At 63.1% G+C, this 24304-nt stretch overlaps 1 protein-coding gene across 1 annotated transcript in view; it reads left to right on the forward strand.

Moving 5' to 3' along the window:
- The window catches only part of LOC119093475 (uncharacterized), a 30622-nt gene extending 7400 nt beyond the window's left edge, over positions 1-23222 (forward strand). The window contains exons 3-8 of the mRNA XM_037216430.1: positions 2478-2671; positions 10943-11091; positions 13637-13865; positions 16248-16439; positions 17755-17876; positions 21614-23222. Coding sequence (XP_037072325.1) covers positions 2516-2671; positions 10943-11091; positions 13637-13865; positions 16248-16439; positions 17755-17876; positions 21614-21848 — 1083 coding nt within the window. The 5' untranslated portion in view covers positions 2478-2515 and the 3' untranslated portion in view covers positions 21849-23222. The remainder of the gene's footprint in view (positions 1-2477; positions 2672-10942; positions 11092-13636; positions 13866-16247; positions 16440-17754; positions 17877-21613) is intronic.
- Positions 23223-24304: the final 1082 nt, after the last annotated feature.

The raw sequence follows: 24304 nt of genomic DNA on the forward strand, positions 1-24304 counted from the left end.
TCTGCTGACGGTACGGGCTGCGAGAAGATGTGAACACGCACGGGAAATGGAACCCCGTGCTATTGTTAAGACGTCCAGTTTTGCTGTCGGATCGTGCTATCAACTGACGCCTGGTGATCTCTGAGTTCTGCCATCTGCTGTGCCTGGGCCCGTCCCACGGCTGGGGTCGGGCTTTGGGGGACATTGGAGCAGGCGGCTTCAATGTCACGTGGTGCGGCACCGGGCCGATGGAGTTCGGCCTGCCCGCTGCCTGCCGTTTTGCGAAGACGACATCTCATTGCAAGTATCATGTCGACTTCATGTGGCATTTCTTGTGCTTTGTGTTAAGGAATTCTTCGGCTCTGACCTTGAAAATGTTGACCTGAGATCTTAAGCATGCGGGGCTCTTAGCCGGCCGGATTGGCTCTGCGAGAGACTGGGTTATGTGATCGTCATTTCAACCAACAAGGATGCGTCCAGGATCAGGCTAGGTTGGCGCATCAGTTTACCCAAAAGCCGTGATCAAAGAGGAAGAAACGTCCGTTTATTCTTGGCCCAGGGGCAATGACTTCGGTGATTCTCCCTGGATGAGTCCGTTCTACGGCGCTGTTTTATCCTTGTCATCGTATTCAGTGAACAGCAGTGCGTAGTAGAACTAGTCCACAGGTAGTGAAGAACACCGACGTCCCGGGCTCAGGGCCACAAAGTATTGCTTTATGTTTGTCTAGCACGCAACTGCCAGCCGAGTCCGTGGGGCTGCTGTGTCTCGGGTGTGGCCTGACTGGCTGGGAGCACCGCAGTCGAGTCCGTCGGGCTGCTGTGTCTCGGGTGCGGCCTGACTGGCGGGGGGCACCGGAGCCGAGTCCGTCGGGTGCGGCGTGGCTCTGACCGGAGCCGAGTCCGTCGGGACGCTGTGTCTCGGGTGCGGCCCCGGTCTGTACCGGCTCGTCGGCATGCTCCGCGACCCGTGCCGCAGATGCTGACAGAGATAGCTCATCTGGGGCAGCGGCCGGCGGGCGCCACCGGGGCCGTGTGGGGCGGCGCGCGACGCGACGCGGCCCGCCTGGGCGTCACGCTCGCGTGCCCGATCGGTCCGGAGGGGAGCTGCGATCGATCGCCGAGCCGCGGCGCCGACCCGTTGTCTGTTGTTTTGTGTCACCCGTCCCCCTGTTCCCCCTCTCCCCCTCCGTCCCCCCGGCCTGGCGCTTTCGTGTGCGGATGAGCGCGACGATCCTGAGCTCTCAGCCCGGTGGTAGCTTTATATTTTGCTTCAAAAGGCTGCAGTTTCCGCCTCCGGTTTGAGCTGCGGTCCGCGGGCCGGATCTGAGCTGGCGACCGTGGGGCCGCTTTCCACCGTCGCGTTCATCGACCAATGGTAATCAGAGACACAACAGCAAAAGGCACAACAGCTGGCTGCCATCGTGTCCGCGGAGACCTCGCCCGGTTGGCACAATGCCAGCGCTCGGTGCGGTCCACCGGAGTGTCATTACCGAGACTTGGGCTTATCTGGCACAGGTCACGCCATCCGATCAAGCCGTGGCCGTCGCTGGCCACGAACTGGCGCTCCTGTCGCTCCTCTGCCTGTCAATCAGCCCACCTGTCCGTCCGTGGCCCGCTCCGATTTGCCCAGCGCCCGGCCGAGATCCGACGCGACACTGACGCGACGCCCGGTCGGGCCCACCGTCCGCCCCTCGGGCGTGGTCCCAACCCCCGCCGCGCCGGCCGCCGCCAGCTAATTTTGTGCGGGGATGTTTGGTGGCCGAGCGGCGCCGCTCCGTCGGAGGATGTTTAGTCGACGGCTGATGGTGCGGCTGGGACGCCGGCGCACCGTTACCGTCACGCGCTGAGTGCGCCGTCCGTCACGTCGGTGCGGTCCGGTGTGTGGGCCGCCTGGTGGCGCGCGATGGAGCGCCGGCGGCAAAGTGTGTCATCCGTCACTCGGCCGCCATGTAACCCCGCGCGCCGCCAGACGGGGGTCTGGCGGTCTGCCGGCGCTCGCTCGTCCTCGGCGCCGGTCCTGCACGCGACGCGGCCCGCCGATGGTGCCTGCCGTCGTCTGGGAGCTGGTCGTTCTCCAGTCGAGTCCGAGCTGTATTTCGCCTGTTTGAGACTCGACTTCATCTTACACTGTGCAGAGGTCGCTGCGCAAGGCCTCTGGCAATTTGCGCGTCTGCAAGTTCCATCACTGCACCCAAGCCCTCGTTCCTCGTCTGTGGCTGGGAGACCTCGTCGCTGTTGTTCATGAGCGCCGTGTACCCATATGCTGGCAATTATCGCGCCGTCAGACGGTAACAGCTCGCTCCCGCCGCCGCTGATTTATGCCGGAGTCCGGACATTCCCCACCCGCCTTTGTATCTGGAATGCGCGCCCGCCGGCTGTTTTTCCGGGTCGCCGATGTGCGTGGCAGCTCGGCTGCCAATCAGCATAGGATTTCCATCTGCCGTGGCGGGCCGTGCCGGCGCCGCCCCGGATCTGTCAACGCCGCCCTCTGTCGCCAGCTGTGATCCAGAGGTGGGAGGCGCTGCGGACGGCTGCCATGGAGCGCCAGCACAGTGCGGACGCGCTTGGCGGCTTGCGCGAACGCATCCGCACCTTCCGGCTCGCGCTCGCCGACCTGGACGAGCGCACCAATCACGCCATGGCTAAAGTAGCCAGCGACGACGACCTGCAGGCGCGCATCAGCGCCGTCAAGGTGAGTCGCCCAGAACCGTTAGTTGATCCCGTTGTCGCTAGGTGGCGCGGCGATGCCGACTGCGCTGCTTGTGGAGGTCTTGGATGATGGTTGCTGGGTGTGCAAACGCCAAGGAGTAGCCGGATCGGCCAGGGGTTGGCTAAATGAAAATTTGGCTGATCCCATGGTCGATTCCAATTCCATCTGGTGTTAAGGACACTTTGGCCTGTCAGGAGGGCTTGAGCGCCATCCAATTACTGGGACAGGAAACCGTTAACAATGCATGGGGTTATTGATTGAAAAGCTTAGGAAGCATGGACACGTCCAGCACGTTTGGGTGCGCCTGAAGTGTAACACTGGCGTCGGAGGTGTATCCAGACCTTAAGCTACACACGGCTTTGCTCCTTAAACATTAATGGTCTACGTTTATGTCAGGTTGCTGACGTCTTCCGTGACGACCTCTCACAGCAGCAGTTGTGTCGATGGGGTCAGTAAAATGTTGCGGTCTGTGCGGGTCTTGAAAAGTCTCTTTTCATAGCACTCGTGTAGTGCCTGCTGCGCGCTTAGAGGCACCACGATGGTACTACAGGTGTCATTGGTCTAGAGAAGTGGAAGGAACCGGACCGGGGTGCCCCACTATCGTTCAAGACAATCGTTAGAATATAACAGGAGGCATTTCAAGCCTTCCCGTGTATTTCGTCATGTCCCTGAACTGTGGGGGCTGACTTGAAAGTCCCTGTCCGTCAATAAGTGTTTTTCTCCGTCTTGTTTACTTTTGGCATCTATATTACATACCCTACTTCTGTTTTATATAGATGGCGAAAAGCCTCCCAAATATGCATACGCAGTGGGGCATCTCGATGTATTTGATTTCATTTGACGTTTGACATTTTACATTTTACATTTTACATTTGACCAAATCATCTAGTCAAAAAATATGCAGTGGGGCATCTCGATGTATTTGGTTCTAATGCGGTTGTTAAGCTCGATGTGGGGGCGATGCATGACTGACCTGGGTGTGGAGAGGATGATGTGGCGGCGACGAAAGCAGGTGGCCAGCTGTCAACCACACCGGTGGACATGTGCGTGTCTCTGTGCTCCTCTCAGCGTGGCTTTGGTCATCGTTTCTTCGTCTTCTCCACGCCCAGCGCAGCCATTCATAAGGCTTAACACGCGCCCGGGTGGCCGGCTAGATACCCTTCGCTCGGGTGGGGGGGAGGGTGAACCCCCTCCCTGAGATCTCGGGAACTAAGAAAGCTAGCGACACAAAATTTACAGGGTGTGTCGACCTGTACGTGAACCCACTTAGGCCAAAGTTTGAGCTTCCTAGGATGACCTTCAGGTCAAATAAAGTCAAACAAGGTTAAATTCCAGGTTGGCCTCCAAAGTGCTCCCATAACCTAGATAACTGTTTCTAAGTAAAAGGTCATGACCTCATTTAAGGCCAGTGACCTTGTCTGACCTTTTAAAAGTCATGGCGACCAACATCATGCAAGACTGCTATGAGTGTTGCATTTGATTAAGCGACAAAGATTACGCTAGGCAGTACGTTCCTAAAAACAAAATATCGCCCTGGGTCATCTTAGGTCAAAGGCCTATTCTGACCTCTAAGAAGTCAATGGAAGATGTATAATACGATTTTTGTTGTCTATAAATTCGAAATGAGCACCAGAAACTCCCACACAGCAAGCCCTCGAATAATAATAAATGTCGTTTTAATCTTGGTCTGACATTTATATCTGACCTTAGGTCGACGTAATTTGCTCATTCAATATTTTATGTTGCCTAAGAAAGAATTTGAGAGATGCGTGGCTTCGTCAAATGCTCCGATGTTTCGTCAGATTGAACGATTCCCTAGAAATTGCCTCCGCTGAAACCATGGCCTGACTGACCTGCCATAGGTTAGCGACCTTACAAGTTACATCTAAATTTTTGATGTCAAATGATTAGCTATTCAATTGTCTACAGCTACGCAACATTTGGCGCGGTTACGCCGCACCGTTCCGGAACCATTCCGGAAAAACCTTCGGGGGGGGGTCAATTTGACCCCCTACCCGGGCGCATGTTAGCAGCCACGTTAACTCAGATGGGTTCTTCGTACATGCGTCTGAGGTTGTCTTCTAGGGGACATTAGGTGCACATATGTGGCAGGCGTATTGGTAATAATGTGCGTGGGATGGTTTAGTATTGCACAGCGCTCATCTGTACTGAGCTGCTGAGTTGCATGTAGATGTGAGATGATGGATGTGAGACTGCGTACCGACTCCCCTGCTGGCCCTAGTCAGCCGTCGCTACCGTCCTGGGCAATAGACCCCGTCCGTCGGCGGATGCTGGCGGCCGTGTAAAGCGCTTGCTATGCCTCCGCTCCACTCGGAGCGCTGTGGCTTCAACGGGTTCGTGCTCCTCAAGCCCAGCGAGGTCAGTACCTACGGGGACTGCCGGGTCGGGTGCCGTCCGAGGCTGGAGCACGTCTTCTTAGTCTGGTCGTTGCACGGCCTGGAGTGTGGACACGTGTCCTGGACGTCGTGGTTGGCTGGGTCAAGCGGCAGGTCGTGCACGTCCTCGTGACGTCACCGTGTGGCTGTCGGGCCTGGAGTCCCGGCACCTTCCTGTGACGTCACCGGATGGTAGTGGCGCTGCCGGAGTTTGGCCACCTCGTGCTGACGGCGCGGCGGGGTCGTGCAGCGGGCCAGCCAGAGTAACGCCGCACGTGGGCGGCCGCGTGACTGGCTTCTGTGGCCGTTACTGCCGCCACGGGGCATGTCAATGAGCTGAGCCACGGTCGGCGCGGCGTTCTGCACGCAAACGGCTCCGTTGGCAAGCGAACTCCCGGCTAGCGGCTCATTTAAACCCACGCTGGGCGCAGGGTAGACGTGACGGCATCCTCCGGTGGGGCCGTGACGTCACACCTGCGTCGCTAGCTCCCGCTGTTCACGCTACGGGACGCGCCAGACGTGAGACGCATCTGGGGGCCGGGACGCGACACGTGCTGCCTCTCGCGGCGGTGCTGGTATGAAAGGTAGCCTGTTTGACCGCCAGATGTCCGTAGACGCGGCAGTGATCGTTCATCGCTATGCGAATTGGGTATTCAGGAGATCAAAGGGTCGCGCTGCCTTTCTCTCTGCTCTCAAGAATAAAAATGGCATTATTTAGCAGTTTATTCATATGCAAAGTGAGCTCGGTGTATGATGTAATTTACTGGTGCCTGGAGGATTGACGAGAGGGGCTCGGCAGACAGGTGGAATGGGGCGATTTTTACGCATTTCCCAGTTTTTGCGCAATCAGAACCCTCGCAGTGTGGAAGTGTTTGTTCGTATATTTTTGGAATATCAGGAGGGATTAGTGGGCATTGTGTGCGCCGGGGTTCTCAGGCGTCAAGAGCGGCCACCAGCTGCCCGGACCTGTTTACCAACAAAAATCGCTGCCTTTTTCGAGGACGGGGCGGGCGCGGCCGTTTGTGTTTGGCACCGATCCACCGATAGGAATGGCGCCTGGAGGCCGGGATAATGCGAAATCTGATCACGCTAATTAATTTTGTCCCGGAGTGGGGCGGTCGGGCCGTTTTTCGTGGCCGACGCACCTGTGCTCGGACGCTGGCATCCGTAGCGGCGCTTTTTCTGGCCACCACATGGCGTTGTGGAATTTCGGTCCGTGTGCTGTGCATTAGCGCTGGGTGCCGAGGCCTGGTGGGCCGCACCTTCGGCGCGCGCGCTGCAGCCGGCAGTGGAGGCTAGCCGTCCGGCCAGACTGTGCGGCGCCGACCTGCGATGCCATGCAGCCCCCCCCCCCTCGTCACGAAATCGGGTACACACTGACAGCTGTTAAGTGTGAGCCTCTTCCGTGTTCACATGACGCACCGCAGTCGCTCGGACAGAAGTCCATCAATCACTGCGTTGGGGACGGAAAGAGTCGGCAAGCCGTTGTTCATATCAGCGGAAGGATGCGATGGTCATGCTATTATACGTGGACAGTGTTGGTCCGTTCTTTTTTTTATAGAAATACGGCTGTCGCTCCGGAAACACTCGCTTCAGGAACGTAATATTACATAAGAAAATAGTTACTTAACAAAAAATGTTCCAAGTATTTGGACCCATGAAAACATCGTTTATTGACAATCGAGGTAACGCATATTGGTCGGTTTCGTCGAAATTCGGATGCTGTTGCCAGGTTTCCTGTGACCGCATTCCTAAGTCCACGGGCCTCTCGTGTGACTAATGCTTGAAAAGTCGGGGCATGCAATAGGTGAGCCTGGCGCAAGAAGGATCGATTTAAAGCTGCTGATGAATGATAATATGACTGCGTAGACCTTTGTCTCTTGCTGGGGCGTTGTCGCCTCTCTACACTGCCCCGCTGTTGGGATCATCACACCGCGATTGGCTGCCGTATCTTGTCACCCTGCCTGGCTGCTGTCCCACCTCTGATCTGTCCGCCGCTGATCCGCCTCTCCGACCTGCCCGGCTGCCGCACGCCGCCTCCGGGTCGTATTTTTCGCCAGGACGCCGGCCGAGCGCCTGGCTGTTTTTCGGCCGGCATTGTGCGAAATTAGGATTCGGCGCGGGCGTGGCGGGCGGCGGCGGAGTTCGTAGACGTGCGTGGCGGCCGGCATACTGATGGCCGCCTCCCTTATCCGCGCATTACCCGAGGCGAAAACAGCGGCCCGCGGAGGGAGAAAGACGGTGGGGTAGGCCGGTCGGCCGGCGGTCCAAACGGCGACAACTGGCCGCCGGCTAGGTCATGCAGACCCCGCGGAGACGGGAGGGTCTGGGTCAGGTCACGTCAGGTCAGCCAGACCCGCGGGGACGGGAGGGTCTGGGTCAGGTCATGTCATGTCAGCCAGACCCGCGGGGACGGGAGGGTCTGAGTCAGGTCAGTCAGACCCCGCAGAGATGGAGGAGGGGGGGGGGGGGGGTTGAGTCAAGTTGGTCAAATGCCCAGCCGGTTTTCTTGTAGCCTGCCGTGTTAGTCCTGTTTGTAATTTGGCTTTGCCTGCATATTTTTGCTGCTTTTTCAATAAGCCCTGTAATTTTTGCATCAACAATTAAGAGCGAATGTACAACATTTGAATCAATTGTTGTGGTAGGCCTGAAGCATGCCATTGCATTTAATGGTGTTTTTGACATTGTGTTACTGGTTATTGTCAATTCTTTCTTTTTTACTGGCATAGACCTTAGCTGGAGAAGATGTGGGGTCATGGATATAGCATTTGATGTTAATTTAGATCTGTTTGGTATACTCCTTTTTGCAAAAATATTTGGTCTGGAACGGACCGAAATCATGTGGGCCTGGTGAGGAAACCCCGCGGCTGGCTCGTCAGATCAGATGGGACCTGGTGGAGGGGGGGGGGGGGGCGCGGCAGACTGGTCAGGTCAGGCAGAACCTGGCGAGGAGTCCCCGCGGCAAGCTCGTCAGGTCAGGTGGGCCTGGTGGGGAGCCCCTGCGGCAGACTAGTCAGATCAGGTGGCCTGGTGGGGAGCCCCCGCGGCAGGCTCGTCAGATCAGGTGCGGCCTGATGGGGCCCCCGCGGCGGACTGGTCAGGCCAGGCGGAGCCTGGTGGGGAGACCCCGCGGCAGACTGGTCAGGTCAGGCGGAGCCTGGCAAGGAGCCCTCGCGGCAGGCTCGTCGGCCGGCCGCCGGGCCGCCGCTGGCTGTCCGCCTGGCCGGCTGGGGCCGTCCGTCACCTTGCGGGCCGCCCCGGCCGTCCCGTAACGTATCGGGAGCGGCCGTCACGTCTCTGTAATTAGATTGTGGTCGGCGGCGGCGGCGATGGACGAGCGTGCGGCGGCCTCCTCCGCGCGCCGCCACCCAATTGACAATATCGGCGCGGCAGGAAGATAAATGCCGCGCTCGATTACCGTTTAATCGGTATCATGCGGCGGCCGGCTGCAGCCCCGGGGTGTCTCTTGGCCGGCCGCGACGGCGGCCCGACCCCGCGGCATCAGCAAAAAACCGGCGCCGCCGACAAAGGGGTGGCGCGGCGCGTGTGTGCCCACTCCGAACAAAAACGCCGCCGCACGCCCGAGCGGGGTGGGGACGGCCGCCCGGGAGGGGCTGGCAGCAGGACCAATGGAGCCGGGGCCATTAGCGGCCAGATACCGGGTCAATTTGTCGGCTACCGGACAGGTGGACTGCGGAGTGGGCCGCGGCTGCCGGCCGGCGAGATCTGGGCGCAGCCGGAATCATATCAGACGGGCGATAGCGAAACCAGTCGAACTGAGACGTGCCGCCGGCGGACGGGCCAGCGACGGACTGTCGGTGGCTGGCACGTGTCGGGATGTGGACCCCGCTCGTGTCTGAGACGCGTGAGCGCCCTCTTCCTCTTCACTGTGTCTGTCCGTCGGGGGTCAGCTCCCAGTGTCCTCTGGTGCAGTCTGTGACCCCTCCTCCTCCATCTTCTCTGTCCGCCGGCGGTGCAAGACCCGGGCGGCTGTTGCCCCCCCCCCCTCCCCCCTCTCATTCTATCGTCTCGCCGTCGGCGGGTCAGCACCGTCGGCCGTTGGCGCGGTTTTTGCCGCGCCCCGTGCGCTATGAATTTATGACGGTGGGTCGGATCGGGCTTTTGTGCGCGGATTACGGGAGCGAGCGCGGCGACAGTGTGACACCTCGCCGTGTGTGAAAATCAGCCGGCCATCGATCGGACGGCGGCGCGCCGTATTTTACGGATTAGCCGGTGCGGCGGGGCGCGCGGTGAACAAGCCCGTCTAATGGGCCGGCGCGCCAGATTGGGTATTAGCGGGGCCGGGGCGCGGCGGGCGCGCGCCGCTCCCGCGGGAGGCGCGCGCCCTCGACAGACGCGCCGGCCCGCTGACCGATGATTTACGTCCGGCGCGCAGACGACGCGTAAGAAATTATTACGGCCGCCGGCAAAAAGGTCGGCGCGCCGCCTGTGAGCCGACCGACCGGCCGCCGACAGGTGAAATACCGGGCCGACGAAGCGGGCTGAGCGGCCGGAGCGGGCACGGCATGGCCGCCGCGCCGGCCGCCGCCCGCTTTTTCGCCGTCCTATCGGTCGATATCGACGGACACCGGGCGACTTTTTCCCGGTCGTGATTGATCCCGATTGGCTTTCTGTGTTTTTGCCCGGGTAAGCGGGCCGAGATATGCCGGGTACGCCGGTGGCTTATGTCCACTGGCTGACTTTGATGGCCAGCCCTGATGGATGACTGACCGCTGCCGCCCGGTTTATGACATAAAAGGTTTTTGGTGGTGCCGTGAGGCCGTATCGCCACACCAAGCCCTGCGGGCAGGCCGGTGGGAAGGGCGGCGGTGCCCCCCCCCCCCCCTCACCTCTCCTGGAAGCATCTTCCCCCCCCCCCCGCTGGCGCCGTGTGATCGGGCTCGCTCTCGACCCGTTTCCACTGTACCATTACCATATGCAAATGGCTGTTCTCCGTTTACAAACTGGCCTCCCCGGGGCTGTCTTGTTCCATCTGTAAAAATACGGCGCGCAGCGCGGAGGTGCCGCGCCATCGGCCGGCCGCGCCGATAAATCGCGCGCCGGCCGGCGTCGCGTATTGGCGGATTAGCGCGCCACCTTTGTCTCAGGTGGGCGCAGCCCGGTGTCTGGCGCGCCGGCCAGCGCCGGTGCACGGACGCGCTCAATGCGCCGCTCCCACCGATTATGATATCGAGTGGGGCCGGATTTCCATACGCGGTGCCGGGCGGTCCGGCTCGGCTCGGCCGGGCCCCCGGCGCGTGGCGGCGCGTCCGGCGGCACCGGAGCCGACCGGACCGGGCCGGGCCCGCCGTCAGCGACCTCCCTCTCTCTCGACGGCCGGACCGTGACCCCTCAGCGGCGCCGCCGATCCCGCCCGCCGACCCGCCGACTCCAAAAAGGAAAGCCTAATGTCCCAGCCGTGCCGCTCAGATGGAGCTGGCTGACAACGGAAGGCCGCACGTGATCTGAAATTAGTCATTAGCGTTTTACGAAATGTCGGACGGTTTTTGCCTCTGATTCTTCCGTCGGCGATAAGGAGTAAATCCTCGCGGCTCTAATGTTGTGTAGTTCGGAGACGTGTACCTATTGCAGAATGTGCTGTAGATGCCACTCCTCAGCCGTGCCGGTGTCCCGAGTGGGACACCTGGCCTGCATGATCTGAGACGCATCCCTGTTGTTCGCCTCCTCCGCGCCACGCGGCTATTTGTGTCCCCATCATGTTCCCGAGACACCAGCAAAGTATGCTCCTCTTGACCCCAGCAAGCGGTGACATGACTCTGCCGGTCGTTGGCGGTGTGCTGGCCGTGACCTGACCGCCGACCCCTGGTCTGGGACGTGACCCGACCCGTGTCGCCAGGCGCTGCAGGAAGAGCTGGCCGATCGGCGCCGGGAGCTGGTCACCATCAACACGGACGTGCACGGGCACGTGACCGGCGGCGGCGGCGACCCCTCGCTGAAGGACGACATTGCCACCCTGTACAGGATCTGGGACGAGGTCAACCACCGGTGAGTGAGCCGGGCCGGCCTGGTGGGCCGCCGTCGGCACAGCGCGCACGCGCTGCAGGGTGTTTGGGCGCCGTCACCGCCGTGGGCTGAAGGCGGCGGTGACCTGAACACGACGGCTGGCCGCCGTTCCAACGGTACTCCCCGCACCCCCCGCGGCGCCGGCCGCAGCCTGCCCTCGGGCGGCTCCGGCGACGGTGACGCTGACTCAACCCTCTCGGCAGGACCCGACGGGGGGGGGGGGGGGGAGGGCGTGCGGCGTCAAGCGGGGCGGCGCCGCCCCTCACTTCTCATCGGTTCCGTGTCGATTAATATGACAAAGTGCCGGCGCTTAGAGTCGGCCGGCGGCGGCGGCGCGGTTTCGATTTGGTGCGACCCTAATGCCGTGGTGGGGAGTTGTCGCCGTTAAATCCAATATCGCCTCTGACTAATGTTTGTTTTCTGGTCGTCTGATCCGTTTGCTTCTCGACTCCCGGCCGCCGATTGGTGAAATATGGCGCGAAATCTCATATTTTGGCGCGCCGGGCGACTTATTTGCTCGCGAGCGGTGGCGCGTGCTGAGGGTCCTTATGAGAGTGTCGGAAGTATTAATGCCGTGAAATGATTGGCACTTGAATTTATCTCGCCTGAGGGACGCTGGCTCAGACGCGCCGGCCAAAAATTGGATTTATTCAAAAGATTGCGCGCGCTGGCGGCGGGCCGGCGGCTATGTGGCGCAGCTGGCCATCTGGCGGCGCTCGTGGCGCGCCGAGCCGCCTATATCAGACATCGATTGCCGGGCCGGGCCGTGGCCGGCGTAATTGGCCGTTGCTGCTGACAAAGCGCCCCCGCCGCCGCCGCTCGACAGGAGCCTTCATTTGTTTATTTAGTTTGACCGCTTGCACAAGTGGTTAATTTTTTCGCCGCCAGGGGATGATTGCGTCGCAGTGACGCGGCACATAGGCGGCGGCCGGCCATCACAGCAAAAATGTGCAATGTAACTTTTCGGAAAACGATCTCGGCGCGGCGGTGCGAGGACGGCTGCCGGGTGTGATCTGCGCCGGTCCGACCCGCCATCTGGGGCGGGGTCGGCGCCCCAGCCTCGGCCGGCCGACCGGCTAACAGGCCCTATCCCCACGCACCGCCTATCAATTTGTCGGGGCCGTATCATCGGCCGGCGTGACTCGGGATTCGCGAAACAATGTGCCGAGTTAATTGCGGCCGGTAATGAGTGGCCGGGCGCCGGGCCGGCTGCTGCGCCGCCGCTCGCCGCGCTACCGTGCGCAGCTCGCCGCGCCGCTCGCCGCAGCGATCCGACACCTTTTTGCGCGCGCGCGCGCGCGTCCGCCGGAGAGACGCGAGCGGTTTTTACCGCGCGATCGTCGCGCTCGGCAGCGGCGGCCGTGTCCGGCGCCTTATTTACGACGCGGCGCCACAGAGGCGGCGTTTTGCCCGGGGACGCTGCGCACAACTAACCTATATAGCGTCGCGACCCCAGCCGCCGCCCGACTGATTTAGCGCCTTTGTGGGGAGGGGCCGGCGCTGTGAGGGGCCTTGTTTAGATACCTGCGCGACGCCGGCCATCGACAACAGACCCCTCCGCGTCGTCCTTCGGCCGCCGCCCGCCGTCCATTTCGTCGAAAGGCGACCCAGTGGTCGGGCCATTGGGGCCGGAGTCGGTGTCTCCTTCTCCCGGGACCCAGCCGGCCTTCTCCAAACCGAAATAAAAACGACACGACTGAATGCATCCGGATAATTAATGTAAAAGCCCCGGCTGGTACCCTGATGTGCCTCCGCCAAAGGGCTAATGGTGTATAACTGTTATTACGCTCTCGTTGTCATTAGCTGTTATCAGCGTTAAGTGCCGCTCGGGTGTGGGCCGGCCGCCGGGCAGGACCGGGCTGGCGCTCCTCCACCGCCGCTCGTAAATCGGGCCCGGCGCCCCATAGCCTCCTGTCATTCCCGTCGGCGACACGTTTACGGCGTCTTTTTCCGGCCAGGATCGGCGACAAAAAGGCGCCGATGTATCGCGTGTGCATGCGCACGGCCGGCGCGCGCTTCTTGTCCTGCCGGCAGCCTCGAGCGGCGTCCCTCGTCCTGTCCGCTCATGGTTAATGCAGCGGGCGCGGTCAGCGGCGACAGATGAGCGAGCGGCCGATGCGCGGATCGACAGCGTCGGCGCTGCCCGTCACCGCGCTGGCCGGGCTGCTGGCTTCGTCACCGCCGCCGCTGGCCGACCCATCCTCATCCGCACCTCGTGACCACGCCCGGTGGCGGCCTGGCCGTACTGACCGGCGTCGTGATCACAATGGATTACCTCCCGCTGTGGTCCTTCTACTGGCGTCCCGCCTGAGACCGGGCTGCCTTCTGTGTGGCCCGCTGCCTGACCGCCGTCTGACCCGCTGTCTGACCCGCTGTCTGACTGGCCATCTGACTCGCTGTCTGACTCGCTGTCTGATCCTCTGTGCGAACCACCGTCTGATCCACCCTCTGACCCGCTGCATGAATCGTTGCCTGACTCGCTGTCTGACCCGCCGTCTGACCCGCTGTCCAACCGCTACTGCCGCAGGAGCCGCGCCCAGTTGGAGCAGTTGACGGCGCTGGAGGCCACGTGGCACGCCTTCCGGGCGGCGCGTGCCGAGCTGGCCGCCGTGCTGCAGGCCGACAAACAGAAGCTGGGCCTGCTGCGGGAGGCGCTGCTGACCGGCGGTGACGTCGGCAGCCGGGTGCAAGACGTGGCTCGCGTGCTGACCGACCGCTGCCGACAGCGGGACACGGCCGCCGGCGCCGGCGCCCAGGTCAGTCTCAGTCGGCAGGCGCGGCGGAGCAGGCCCCAGCGTCACGACTGTGGACGCCGCGTTTGCACACCAGAGCGGCACAGAATGACTGGATGGGATCAGAGCGGCACGGAATGACTGGATGAGATCAGAGCGGTCCGAGAGATGCGTCTCATGGTCGCTGTACGCGGCCAGGCGGCGGGCAGTGCCACTGCGCTGGGCGGCCGGGCAGCACCACTCCTGTCCCCCGACACTGCCCGGCCGCGGCCGCCGGTCGTGCCCTTCCTGCACGGCTGGGTAAGGCGGAGCCGCTCTCCGCCGGGCCCGGCGCCGGCGCCGCCGGCACGCGCGCCGGCTATAACTCAGCGGCGGCCGTCGCGCGGTGACGCGACGGCGGCGGCTGGCCTGCCTCCTGTCGACCATAAACAGCGGCCCACCCGGGCTCGGCCGCGTCGCCCGGCCACACTGTCGCCGCCGACCGATTTGCGAGACAGTGTTTCGCGTGCGCCGTGCCCCCGCCGTCGGCCGCGCGCCGTAAGTAACCGTTTTGAATGGTGAGACCACCGCCGCGCGGCCGACGCCGCGGACACCGCGGCCGCCCGTCGTATTTGTTTGCCGCCCGGAACCCCCGCGCCGAGCGTGAGTAACGCCCGAAGCCCGAGCCGACCGGCCGCCGGCGAGACGACGCGCCGTGATTTAGCGCGCCGCCGCGGCGGTTCATTAGCAAGCCATGGATCCCGACGGCGGCGGCGCGCGAGCTGGGCTGGCCTGGCGGCGGCGGCCCTAAATCACGCGGTCCGTAAATCGTGCGCGGTCGAGCGGCGCCGACGGCCGGCCGGTCCAGTTGTTGGCACTCGGCGCATTCGCCGCTGTCCGCTGGTGATCTATGGCCGACGGTCGGCCGTTTTTACGCCGTCGGTTCGCATTCACAGCCGGATGACCAAGCTCAGGGTTAATGAATTTATAGATTGGTTATTTATGGCGCGATCAGAGGAGGCCTAGCGCAAGAATGCCGGTAAGAAATTGTTTGGTGTCGCGCACACGGGCCGGTGCAGCGTGTGATGTACGCTCTGGCGTCACCAGCGTCGCCTCCGCGCGGCCGACTCCTTTTTAGCCCGCAAAAATTATGGTAATCCGTCTTTGCAAACAAGTTCGAGTTGGACATACGTCAAAATAGGCGCATTGTTTGGTATTGCGGATCCCGAGGTTATTGATTGCCGATCCGACAAGAAGTCTCGGCTGTCGCGCGACGGCGGGGGGCGCGCGTGGCGGCGGTGGCGGCGGCGCGGCCGGTGCTAAATGCTGCCCGTTGGCCTGTCGGGCCCGCTTAGCACGGCGACTGCAGCCGGCGGTAGCGCCGGGATTTATCGCCGGAATTATCCCGGCTGGGAGCGGGTATTTGTTTTGATGAGGCTGACGGGCGGCCCGAGTGTAACCGTGGGACAGCGTCTGCAGGCACCCGTGCGCCGGCCCGCGGGGCGGACAGCACCCCTGCCGCCGCCGCCGCCGCCGCCGCCGCTACCTCCTCCGGTCACCGTAAAACCAGACGCACTCACCCCATTTGAATTGGTAATTGAAAAGCGCGCGCCGTAAAAAGGTGGCGTGCGGTGGCGCGCCGAGCGCTGGGGGGCGGTGCGACCAGCGGCTACTGGTGAGGCCGCGATGGAATCGCACCCGTCGTCGATCGTTACAGGCCGCTGCGGTCCCGGATATTCATTGGAAAAGCGCACACAATGCGCCCGGGCCGTGGCTGTAAATTCTTCGGCAACACCCTGCTGGCGTCGTCCCAATGAGCCAATAAAATCAGCGGCGGAGTGGGCTATTAACCTGGGGCCACACGCACCAGCGAGAGCGGTAGCACTGCCACGCAGCGCACACAGGGGACGGCAAAGCACGGAAGCCAGCCCACTAGGCGCCAGCAGAGACGGCGGCCTTTTCGACAGGGTGTAGAGTGTAGCGTGCGGCTCCAGTGCAGTGTACAGCGTAGTGACAGTGTAGTGTGCGGCTCCAGTTCCGGTCTTGTTTAGCGGGCTGCAGCGGGTGTGTGCCGGTGGTCCCACGGACCGGGTGGTGGCCGGGGCGCGTCGGCCGGCGCACGGGCCGCGTCTGGGCCCGGGGGTCGAGGTCGTGACATCGCCGGCTCGTCCATACACGTCCGGCTGACGTCAGCTGCATTAGCCGCCTCCAATCGGCACTGACCGCCGCTGTAAACAAGTTAACCCCGCCGCCGACCCCTGGCCAGCTCGCCGTGTCAGAGCCGTCCGTACAGCCGGCTGTGGCTGCATGAACAGACGGATGTTTGCGCGCTGCCCCGTCCGCCGCCCGCTCTGTCCGCCCTACCGCTGACCCAGCGGAGCGCCGCCCCGTTCGCCCAACCACTGACAGACTCCTCTGACCCGGCAGAGCGCTGAGCAGCTGGCCGAGCAGCTGGCGGCGGCCGCCGACGACCTCTCGGAGGGCACCTCGGGCTACGACAGCGCCTGCTCGGATGACCTGAGCGAGCGCGAGCGGCGGCTAGGCCGCCTGCGACGCATGGCGCGCGACCTGGAGGCCGTCGTCAGCCCGGCTAGTCCGGCCTGGGACGACATCGAGCATGTGAGTCGGCACGGGGCCCGCCGACGGCGGCTGGCGGAGCCCCGACCCCGCGCCGGGACCGCGGGTGGCCGTCTGCCCGCCGCCTCCTGGCACGCGCTCGTGGCGTGTGTGGTGGTTAGCGTCAGACGCGCAGCTGCCTCGGAAGCTCACCGTGGCGCGATCTCGTCTGGTTGGGATGTGCAGCGCGGCTCCGCCTGTCTCGCTCCCCTCAGATCTGCCTGGCCATCCAGCGGTGGTCTCCGGGGAGGGTGCTCGGTCCAGCTTTCATCTGTGCCCGGACGTGTCTGACATTGGGACAGTCGCCCTTTCATCTGGCGCCGCACCGCCCGGCCGACCCCCGCCATTAGCGCCTCCCCGGCAGCGGCCGGCCGACTCTTGGGCGTGTCCGCGGCTCCGGTGTCCTGTATGTGACTGTTGTGTGTTTGGCTCCTGTGTCTGTGGCTCCTGTATGTGACTGTCGTGTGTGTGGCTCCTGTGTTTGTGGCTCCTGTGTGTCGCTGACGTGCGTGTAGCTCCGGTCTGTGACTGTCGTGTGTTTGGCTTCTGCGTGTGACTGCCGTGTGTGTGGCTCCTGTGTCTGTGGCTCGTGTATGTATGACTGTCGTGTCTGTGGCTCCTGTGTGTGACTGCGTTGCCTGGTCGCTCTGTCGTCTGCTGTAGACGCGCGTCCGTGATCATTGACACTTGACACAGATTGCGCGTCTGGCAGCCGCCCGTAATGGATGGCGCTCCCATTGGCTGACAAACGCTGTTCATCTGGAATTAGGGGTGACAGGCTATTGTCGCCAGGCTGAGTCATGCGTTGAGAGTCATCGCTCGACTCCACCGCACCACTTCTTTATCTGTGGACGCCGCCCGTCAGCGGCGCCCCTTGAACGGCCGGGGCTCCGGTGTTGTGGACTTTGGTCGCTGAACGACCGGTGCGGCAGGGCAGACTTGCGGAAGGCGTGACCCCAGGTGGTCTCGATCATTGTCTGGTGCATTGTGTTGTGATGTGCCTATGGTTTACCATCCCGTGTCCCATCCCTGTCTGTCAGCGCCTGCCGTTACCGCCACGTTCCCAGCCCATCGTAAGAGGCAAGTGCGTGTTGTGTGTGTGTGTGTGTGTGTGTGTGTGCGTGCGTGTGTGTGTGTGTGTGTGTGTGTGTGTGTGTGTGTGTGTGTGTGTGTGTGTGTGTGTGTGTGTGTGTGTGTGTGTGTGTCGTGCAGATATGTTGTGTGTTGTGTAGGTGTGCGTGTTGTGTATGTTGTGTGCAGGTGTGTGTGTATGTGTGTGTGTGTGCCAGGCTGACTGTCGGCCGTGCCCCGTCCTCAGACGCTGACGTCAGCCGCCTCGGAGCTGCGCGAGCTGCAGCAGTCGTGTCGCGAGCTGGTCATCAAGACGACGGCCCAGTTCCAGGCCGACACCGGCCCCTCCGGCGGCAGCCCCCTGCTCAGGTAACGCCGACTGCACGCCACGACTGCGCCGCTCGCCGCCGGCTGCAGCGCAGATGACACGCGAGGCATTGTCCACCATGCTGCGCGACTAGCACCGTATGGTCATTAAACGTGATCAGCGCGGGATGAGACGATTGCGGAATCGCGGCGCTGTCGACCCGTCGTCCGACTCGTGCGGTGGCCCAGTGCGGAGCTCCCGGCTCGTCGGACGGGGGCGCGCACCTCGCCAGGTACCTCGGCCGAGAGCGGCCCTCGCCGCCGGGGGCAGCGGCATCATGGGCTCGCAGTCTGACCGGCTCCGCAGGTGGCCGAGGTGTCGGCGCCACTGGTCGCCAGAGGTGTCGGCGCTACTGGTTACCAGGGCCGTCGGCGGCACCAGTTACCAGAGGTGTCGGGACCACTGGCCACCAGCTTCGCCGGCGGATCTGGTCACGAGGGCCGGGCCGGATCTGGGCCGGGTCGCCGCGCCGCCGCCGTACCCGAAGATCCGTTCTCCGGCGGCACGTATCCGGCCGCTGTTGTGGCCCGCCGTGCCGGCCTGCGGTAGCCCAGCCGCCGGTCAGCCTGCGCCCGACCCCTGGAGGCTCTGTCGCGGCCTGGCTCTGTCCGCACCCGCTTCATTAGTATGCGGCCGTCGGCGGCGGCGGCGGCGGTGGACGCGTGTCGGCTGCCGCCGCGGCCTGGCCCGCTCCGACGCTCGCCTGTTTTACGGCGGCCCGGCCGGCCGGCCGCCGCGCACACACGCGCGCCATTAGGGTGGGGCCGCCGTCGTGCGCCGGTCCGACTGAAGCGTGTTTGGTCGCCGGCCGGCCCCTCTCAGTGGCGTGTTTGGAGGCCGCCGGACGGTCAAGATGGGACGAGCCTGCGGCCTCGCGCCGGCCCGGGTAGTACAAACAGCGCCGCCGCCGCCGCCGCCGCCGCCGGGCCCGCTCTCACGTGGGCCGAGGCAGCTTCCATTTCCGGCACGCCGCAATGAACTTTTTGCTAGGCAATTGTTAATGCCGTGGTAGTCCAAGAAACAGGATCAAACACCACAGACTCATAGAGCAAACTGGTCTCTGAGAGGAGCTCAAACACGACGTCTGTTACACTACACTGCTACGTCACGACGGCGTTACGCTGTCTCCCGTCCGAGACATTAAAGTTGTCATGCTCCACTCGTTTTGGTATCGGAGAAAGGTGAAACGCATCACCTCTAACTCGGCTCACCATCGGACGGACGCGAGCCCGCCAACGTGGGCTGCTCCGCTGTGGAGCCTCTCGACTGATGCGGCACTGCGACAGTTGAACTTCGACTGATGCGCCCCTGCCGCCGGCGACAGTGCGGTGCGTCGTCGCGTACTCCCGTGGCGCTCGCGTTAGTGTCGGCCGTTTGCACCGCCGCTTGTTTGGCCGCGTCCGAGCGGGGCGCGACGCTGCTGTCGACGTGTCCAGAATGCCGCGCGGCCGGCGGCAGCGGCGCGCGCCACGAATGCCGCCGGTCCCGATACGGCCTGACCGGCTGGCATGGCGCTATCAGACCCAACATCAGACCGGGCATTCATGGCGCATGTGCCGGCCGTGTGCCGCCACTGGACGCCGCGGGCTGAGTGTTTGTTTGGGAATGGCCGGCGACTGAGCCGACCTGACCGGCCAGGGGGCCCACCGTCAGCCCGCATCCCCCGCCCCCCGTCCAGGACATGCTCGGTCTACACACACAGCGTGCGGAGGCTCTCGGCGTCTGGGGCAGCAGCTGGCTGGGGCTGATGTTCGGCCGTGTGAGTCGCGACTGTCCCAGTGTCTTCCGGTCCCGCCGGTGGGTTGAGGCGCCGCCAGTACGGCTGGCTGTGTCGGCGCGCCGGCGGGCCGCACGGCAGAGGAAGAGGGGGGGGGGGAGGGGGGCGGGTCGACGGGAATCGGGCCGTGTGCGCCACCGCCCGCCGAATAGAGATGGCCCCATTAGCGCCGGGTCGATGTCGGCAGTCACTGAGAGGCCGCGGCCCGGGCGGCGCCCGGTATGAATTGTTAAATGCCGCGCCGCGGGCGGCGGCCGCGACGGCTACCGGCCGGCCACGGCTCCGTCGGGGCAGGGCAGAGCCCCGCCCCGTCGCTGTGACGGCTCAGGCCCCGTCTGACGGGAGCTCAGCTCGATCCTGGCCTCTCCAGCCGGCCGTGCTGGCTGGGATGTCGGCCGTGCTGGCTGGGACCTCGGCCGTAGTGACTGGGACGTCGGCCGTGCTGGCTGGGATGTCGGCCGTGCTGGCCGGGACGTCGGCCGTAGTGGCTGAGACCTCGGCCGTAGTGACTGGGACGCCGGCCGTGCTGGCTGGGATGTCGGCCGTGCTGGCTGGGACCTCGGCCGTAGTGACTGGGACGTCGGCCGTGCTGGCTGGGATGTCGGCCGTGCTGGCCGGGACGTCGGCCGTAGTGGCCGAGACCTCGGCCGTAGTGGCTGGGACGCCGGCCGTGCTGGCTGGGACGAAGGCAGCTCATCTGACTGTTCCGTGGCGCCAACGCCTGTTCTCCTGGCGGCCGGTTGCGGGCCAGCCTCACGAGTTCGGCAGGGCCTCTCCTTGTGGTAAAGCTCTGTACAGCTGACCTGTTGCGCACAGTTGCACGGCTCCCTTTTCTATATGGCCTGGGCGACAGATCTCATTCCTTACGTCGTGCAAAAGTTGCAGTAGTTTAGGAGCGCTTAAACCGCCGTAAAACAACAGTGAAGTACAAACGACGTAGGCCGTTTAATTCTGTTTGTAATTAGACGGGTGTTTAATCTTGTCGCAGTTAATTGGGCCGCTGTAATTGTGCAGATGATTGTCGTTAAATTTTAATTCGCGCAGTGGCCTGGTAACGGATGACTCTCGATATTCATCCGGGGGACATTCCGGCGCGGCTGTTATGCCAGCCGGGGACGCATTAGGCGATTTATCGCCGGGCAATGGCGCGTGCGGCCGGCCAGTCGGCGCGCCGCCGTTGCGCTTAAACCCTCTCCGGGGCCGGCTGACGACAGCCGCGGCCGCGCCACAAATGCCGCTTTAATGGCCGCCCCCGGCGCTGTGCCTGCTGCCTCACCGCTCGGGAGTGGCCAGCCGGCTACAAACGCAGAGCAATTCTGCCGCTGCCGATGTCTGGCCTGTGGGCACGGCGTGGTCGCGCTATAAATATCGTTAAAAACGGATGCGCCACTCCGGCCGCGATAAAAAGAAGCGCGCAAGATAAGCCGCGCGTCGCTGCGTCGTAAATTTCTCGGCTGCGACAGGACACACCGGGTGGCCGATTGCAATGCATAATTTTGAGCCGAAAGGAACGCTAAACCGGGATAATTTATGCGTTATTTACGAGTTTTTATTTACTTCATGAGCAGACCGGCAAGTAAATCATGGTTGCTGGATGAGCTATGTGGTTGGACCCGCCCCTGCTCGGCCCCCAGCCACGCCATCCCTGCTGCGCTGTCAACCAATAATTGTCCCCGATTATTTCTGTGTCTTTTCATCTTTGTAATTACTTTTTTGCCCATGGCTAATGGCCCTGTTTATCTCCGCAGCTTTCGCCCATTGAAGATTGTAACCGACTCGGGTAATTGGACAGTGACGAAGTTGTTTTGCCGGCCGATCCGCTGCGTCGGCAGCGGCTACCAGCCGGGTGTCTGGCCGGAGACTGCTGACCTGGCGGCTGCCGGTCCGGTCCGGTCCGGTCCGGTCCGCAGGGTGTCTGCCGTGTCTCGTGCCGGCGCCGCTTACCGCTCGCCTCTGTTCCAGGCGGAAGAGCTACTCGGCGTCGCGGCGCGAGCTGGCGCCGCTGTCGGGCGGCGGCCGCGGCCGGCGCGGCTGGCTGTGGCGCGTGCTGCGTGCCGCACTGCCCTTCCAGCTGGCGCTGATGCTCTGCTTCTGCGTGGCCTGCCTGCTGGAGCCGCACTGCTGTGATCACCTGAACAACCTGAGCATGTCGCTGACGCCGCAGCTGCGCTACATGCGTGGTCCGCCGCCCATCTGAGCGCCCGCGCGTCCGGACGGCGAGCGGCGTGTCCGCCAGTGTGTCCGGACGGCGATCGGCGTGTCCGCCAGTGTGTCCGGACGGCGAGCGGCTGCGTGTCCGCCAGTGCGTCCGCACGGCGAGCGGTGTGTCCGCCAGTGTGTCCGGACGGCGAGCGGCTGTGTGTCCGCCAGTGGGCCGGCCGGCGCAGTGCGTCGCGACATTCCTGTTTCCTAGTCAGCCAGAGGTGGTGGACAGGCGTGGCGGCGAGCGGCCGCGGGAGACCCGTGGGATGTAGTGGGAGCGTCACCCGCGCAGAGTCGGTGCAAGAGGACCGAGCTGACCGGGGCAGACAGCAGCAGCAGCAGACTGCGGCCGTCTGTCGCACCACAGCCGCCCATCGACAGCACAGCCACGCCTCGTGGCGTGCCAGCGCCTCCGTCCACACCGTCTGTACCGAACGTGACCGCGCGCGTCTCACAAGAGACAGCCGCGCCGCCCCTGCGAGGGCCGACCCACCACTAGCAGCGTTGTCTGTCACCTGACCCACGGCCCGGCCCGGCCTGGCGCGTGGCGACCGTCGGCGCGGGCCTCGCCCCGCCGGCGGCCGCCTCCCGCCGCCCGGCGGCCCAGCTGTACAGACTTAACTGTAAGGCGTAGCCGTTAAGGTCCGCTAGGTTAAGTTGTGTCGGTGACTAGGGGTTTAATGAGTGCCTTGAGCGGCCGCACAACCGGAGCCGCGACGGCCGGGCCCCGCCAGCTGTAGAGTAAGCCCGTCTACCGGGCGGACGGCCCACGGGAGGCGGCGGGCGGCACGGGCCGCCGCCGCCCCACTAACAAACCCGTGTGCCTTACGAGCGAGTAGAGGACCGCCGTCTCCACGCCACGTGGACGCTTGTACATGGCTGAGCTTCTGTGGGGGCGCTGGGCGGGGATGAGGCGGCGAGCGACGCAGGCGCGGGACAGAGCAGTGCGGAGACGCCAGCAGGGCACCCGAACGCCACCAGAGTAGAGGAGCCTTGCTCCGCAGTCCAGGGGCGCGCCTCTCTTGACTACTGCCATGAGCAACGGGTTAGAAAAGCAGTGTTGTCATGGAGACCGATCGTGGAAATTCGTACAAAGCTGAATGCCTGCAATTTACTTAGGTGTAGCCCATACCTGACATAGAAACATCATCTACGTGCTTGTCGCCGGTGGCCAAAGATGATTTGGAAGCTTTAGTCGTCAAAAGTACCAACTCATTGGTCGGGTCGTTTGATTCTGTTACGGTATGGTACTGATTTTGTGACAGTGATGTGTCTTTATATGTTTATATATAGTAACGTGCAAGAGCGCGAGCGGGGATCTAGACAGTGTAAGTACTCGGTAACACTTAATACAGCATCATAAATCTGACACCGGGCTGTGGCTTTCGTCGCCGGTGGGCTGCGATGTGACTGAACACTCGTGTGAGATATCACCTGCACGACATCAGCGTACACGCGGCTCAGCAGCCACGCCCGGACATCAGCACCGTGGCTGATCATCCTGGTGTCGCCGACCTGCGACAAACCACCATACGTTAACGGAATGGATGTTATGTCGCGGGACCATGCTGGATCCTCGTCACTGGATGTGTCGCGGGACCATACTGGATCCTGGTCACTGGATGTGTCTCGGGACCATACTGGATCCTCGTCACTGGATGTGTCGCGGGACCATACTGGATCCTGGTCACTGGATGTGTCTCGGGGCCAGACTGGATCCTGGTCACCAGATGTGTCTCGGGACCATGCTGGATCCTGGTCACTGGATGTTCCCGGGGATGGGGCATGCCCGCCCCGGAGGACGGGGAAGCGGCGGTTCTCGGCGCTCAAACGGGTCCGGCGGGGGTCCTCATTGTGTGTTGGGGGGGGGGGGATGGCACCAGCGCAGGTGCTGATCTGGCCTTCGATGGTGGGATCTCGGCAGAGCAGGCGCTGACCTGGCCCTCGATGGCGGGGTCTCAGCAGAGCCACCCGTCACGCCACCAAGGCCGCGGGACGCGCCGGGTGACCAGGTCTGTGGCCGCATGGCAGGGCGGCGGCGGCGGAGTTCTGGGACCCGGTCGTTAGGTCGGATGGCAGCGAGATACAGGACGCCTGAGGGGCCGCCAAACCATCAGCCAACTCACCACACTTGCTCCAGTCATCCAGCTGGACATGTTGCTTGGTGTTGCGAGGGTGAAAATTACGAGTTGCTCGAGTACATACGCCTGTTTAAAAAGCGCGAAGGAGAAAACGACGAGTGTAGGTTCAAGTGACAAATTATAACGGAGATCGCTAAAACCAGCTGAAGAAGCCTTCCACAGCTGCACCCACTATACAGTTGCCTTACTGGGTAACGGTCGTTTGACATCGGTAATTTGAGCTCGACCAGTGTCAGGACGCTCCGTGGGGAGTTCGCGTTGCGCTTGTTGACGGCGCCGGATCTGCTCGACGACACCAGGCGGCGGCACC

This window comes from Pollicipes pollicipes, unplaced genomic scaffold, assembly GCF_011947565.3.
Source record: "Pollicipes pollicipes isolate AB1234 unplaced genomic scaffold, Ppol_2.1 Scaffold_4002;HRSCAF=4701_pilon_pilon_pilon, whole genome shotgun sequence".
In the NCBI taxonomy this organism is placed as follows: Eukaryota; Metazoa; Arthropoda; class Thecostraca; order Pollicipedomorpha; family Pollicipedidae; genus Pollicipes; species Pollicipes pollicipes.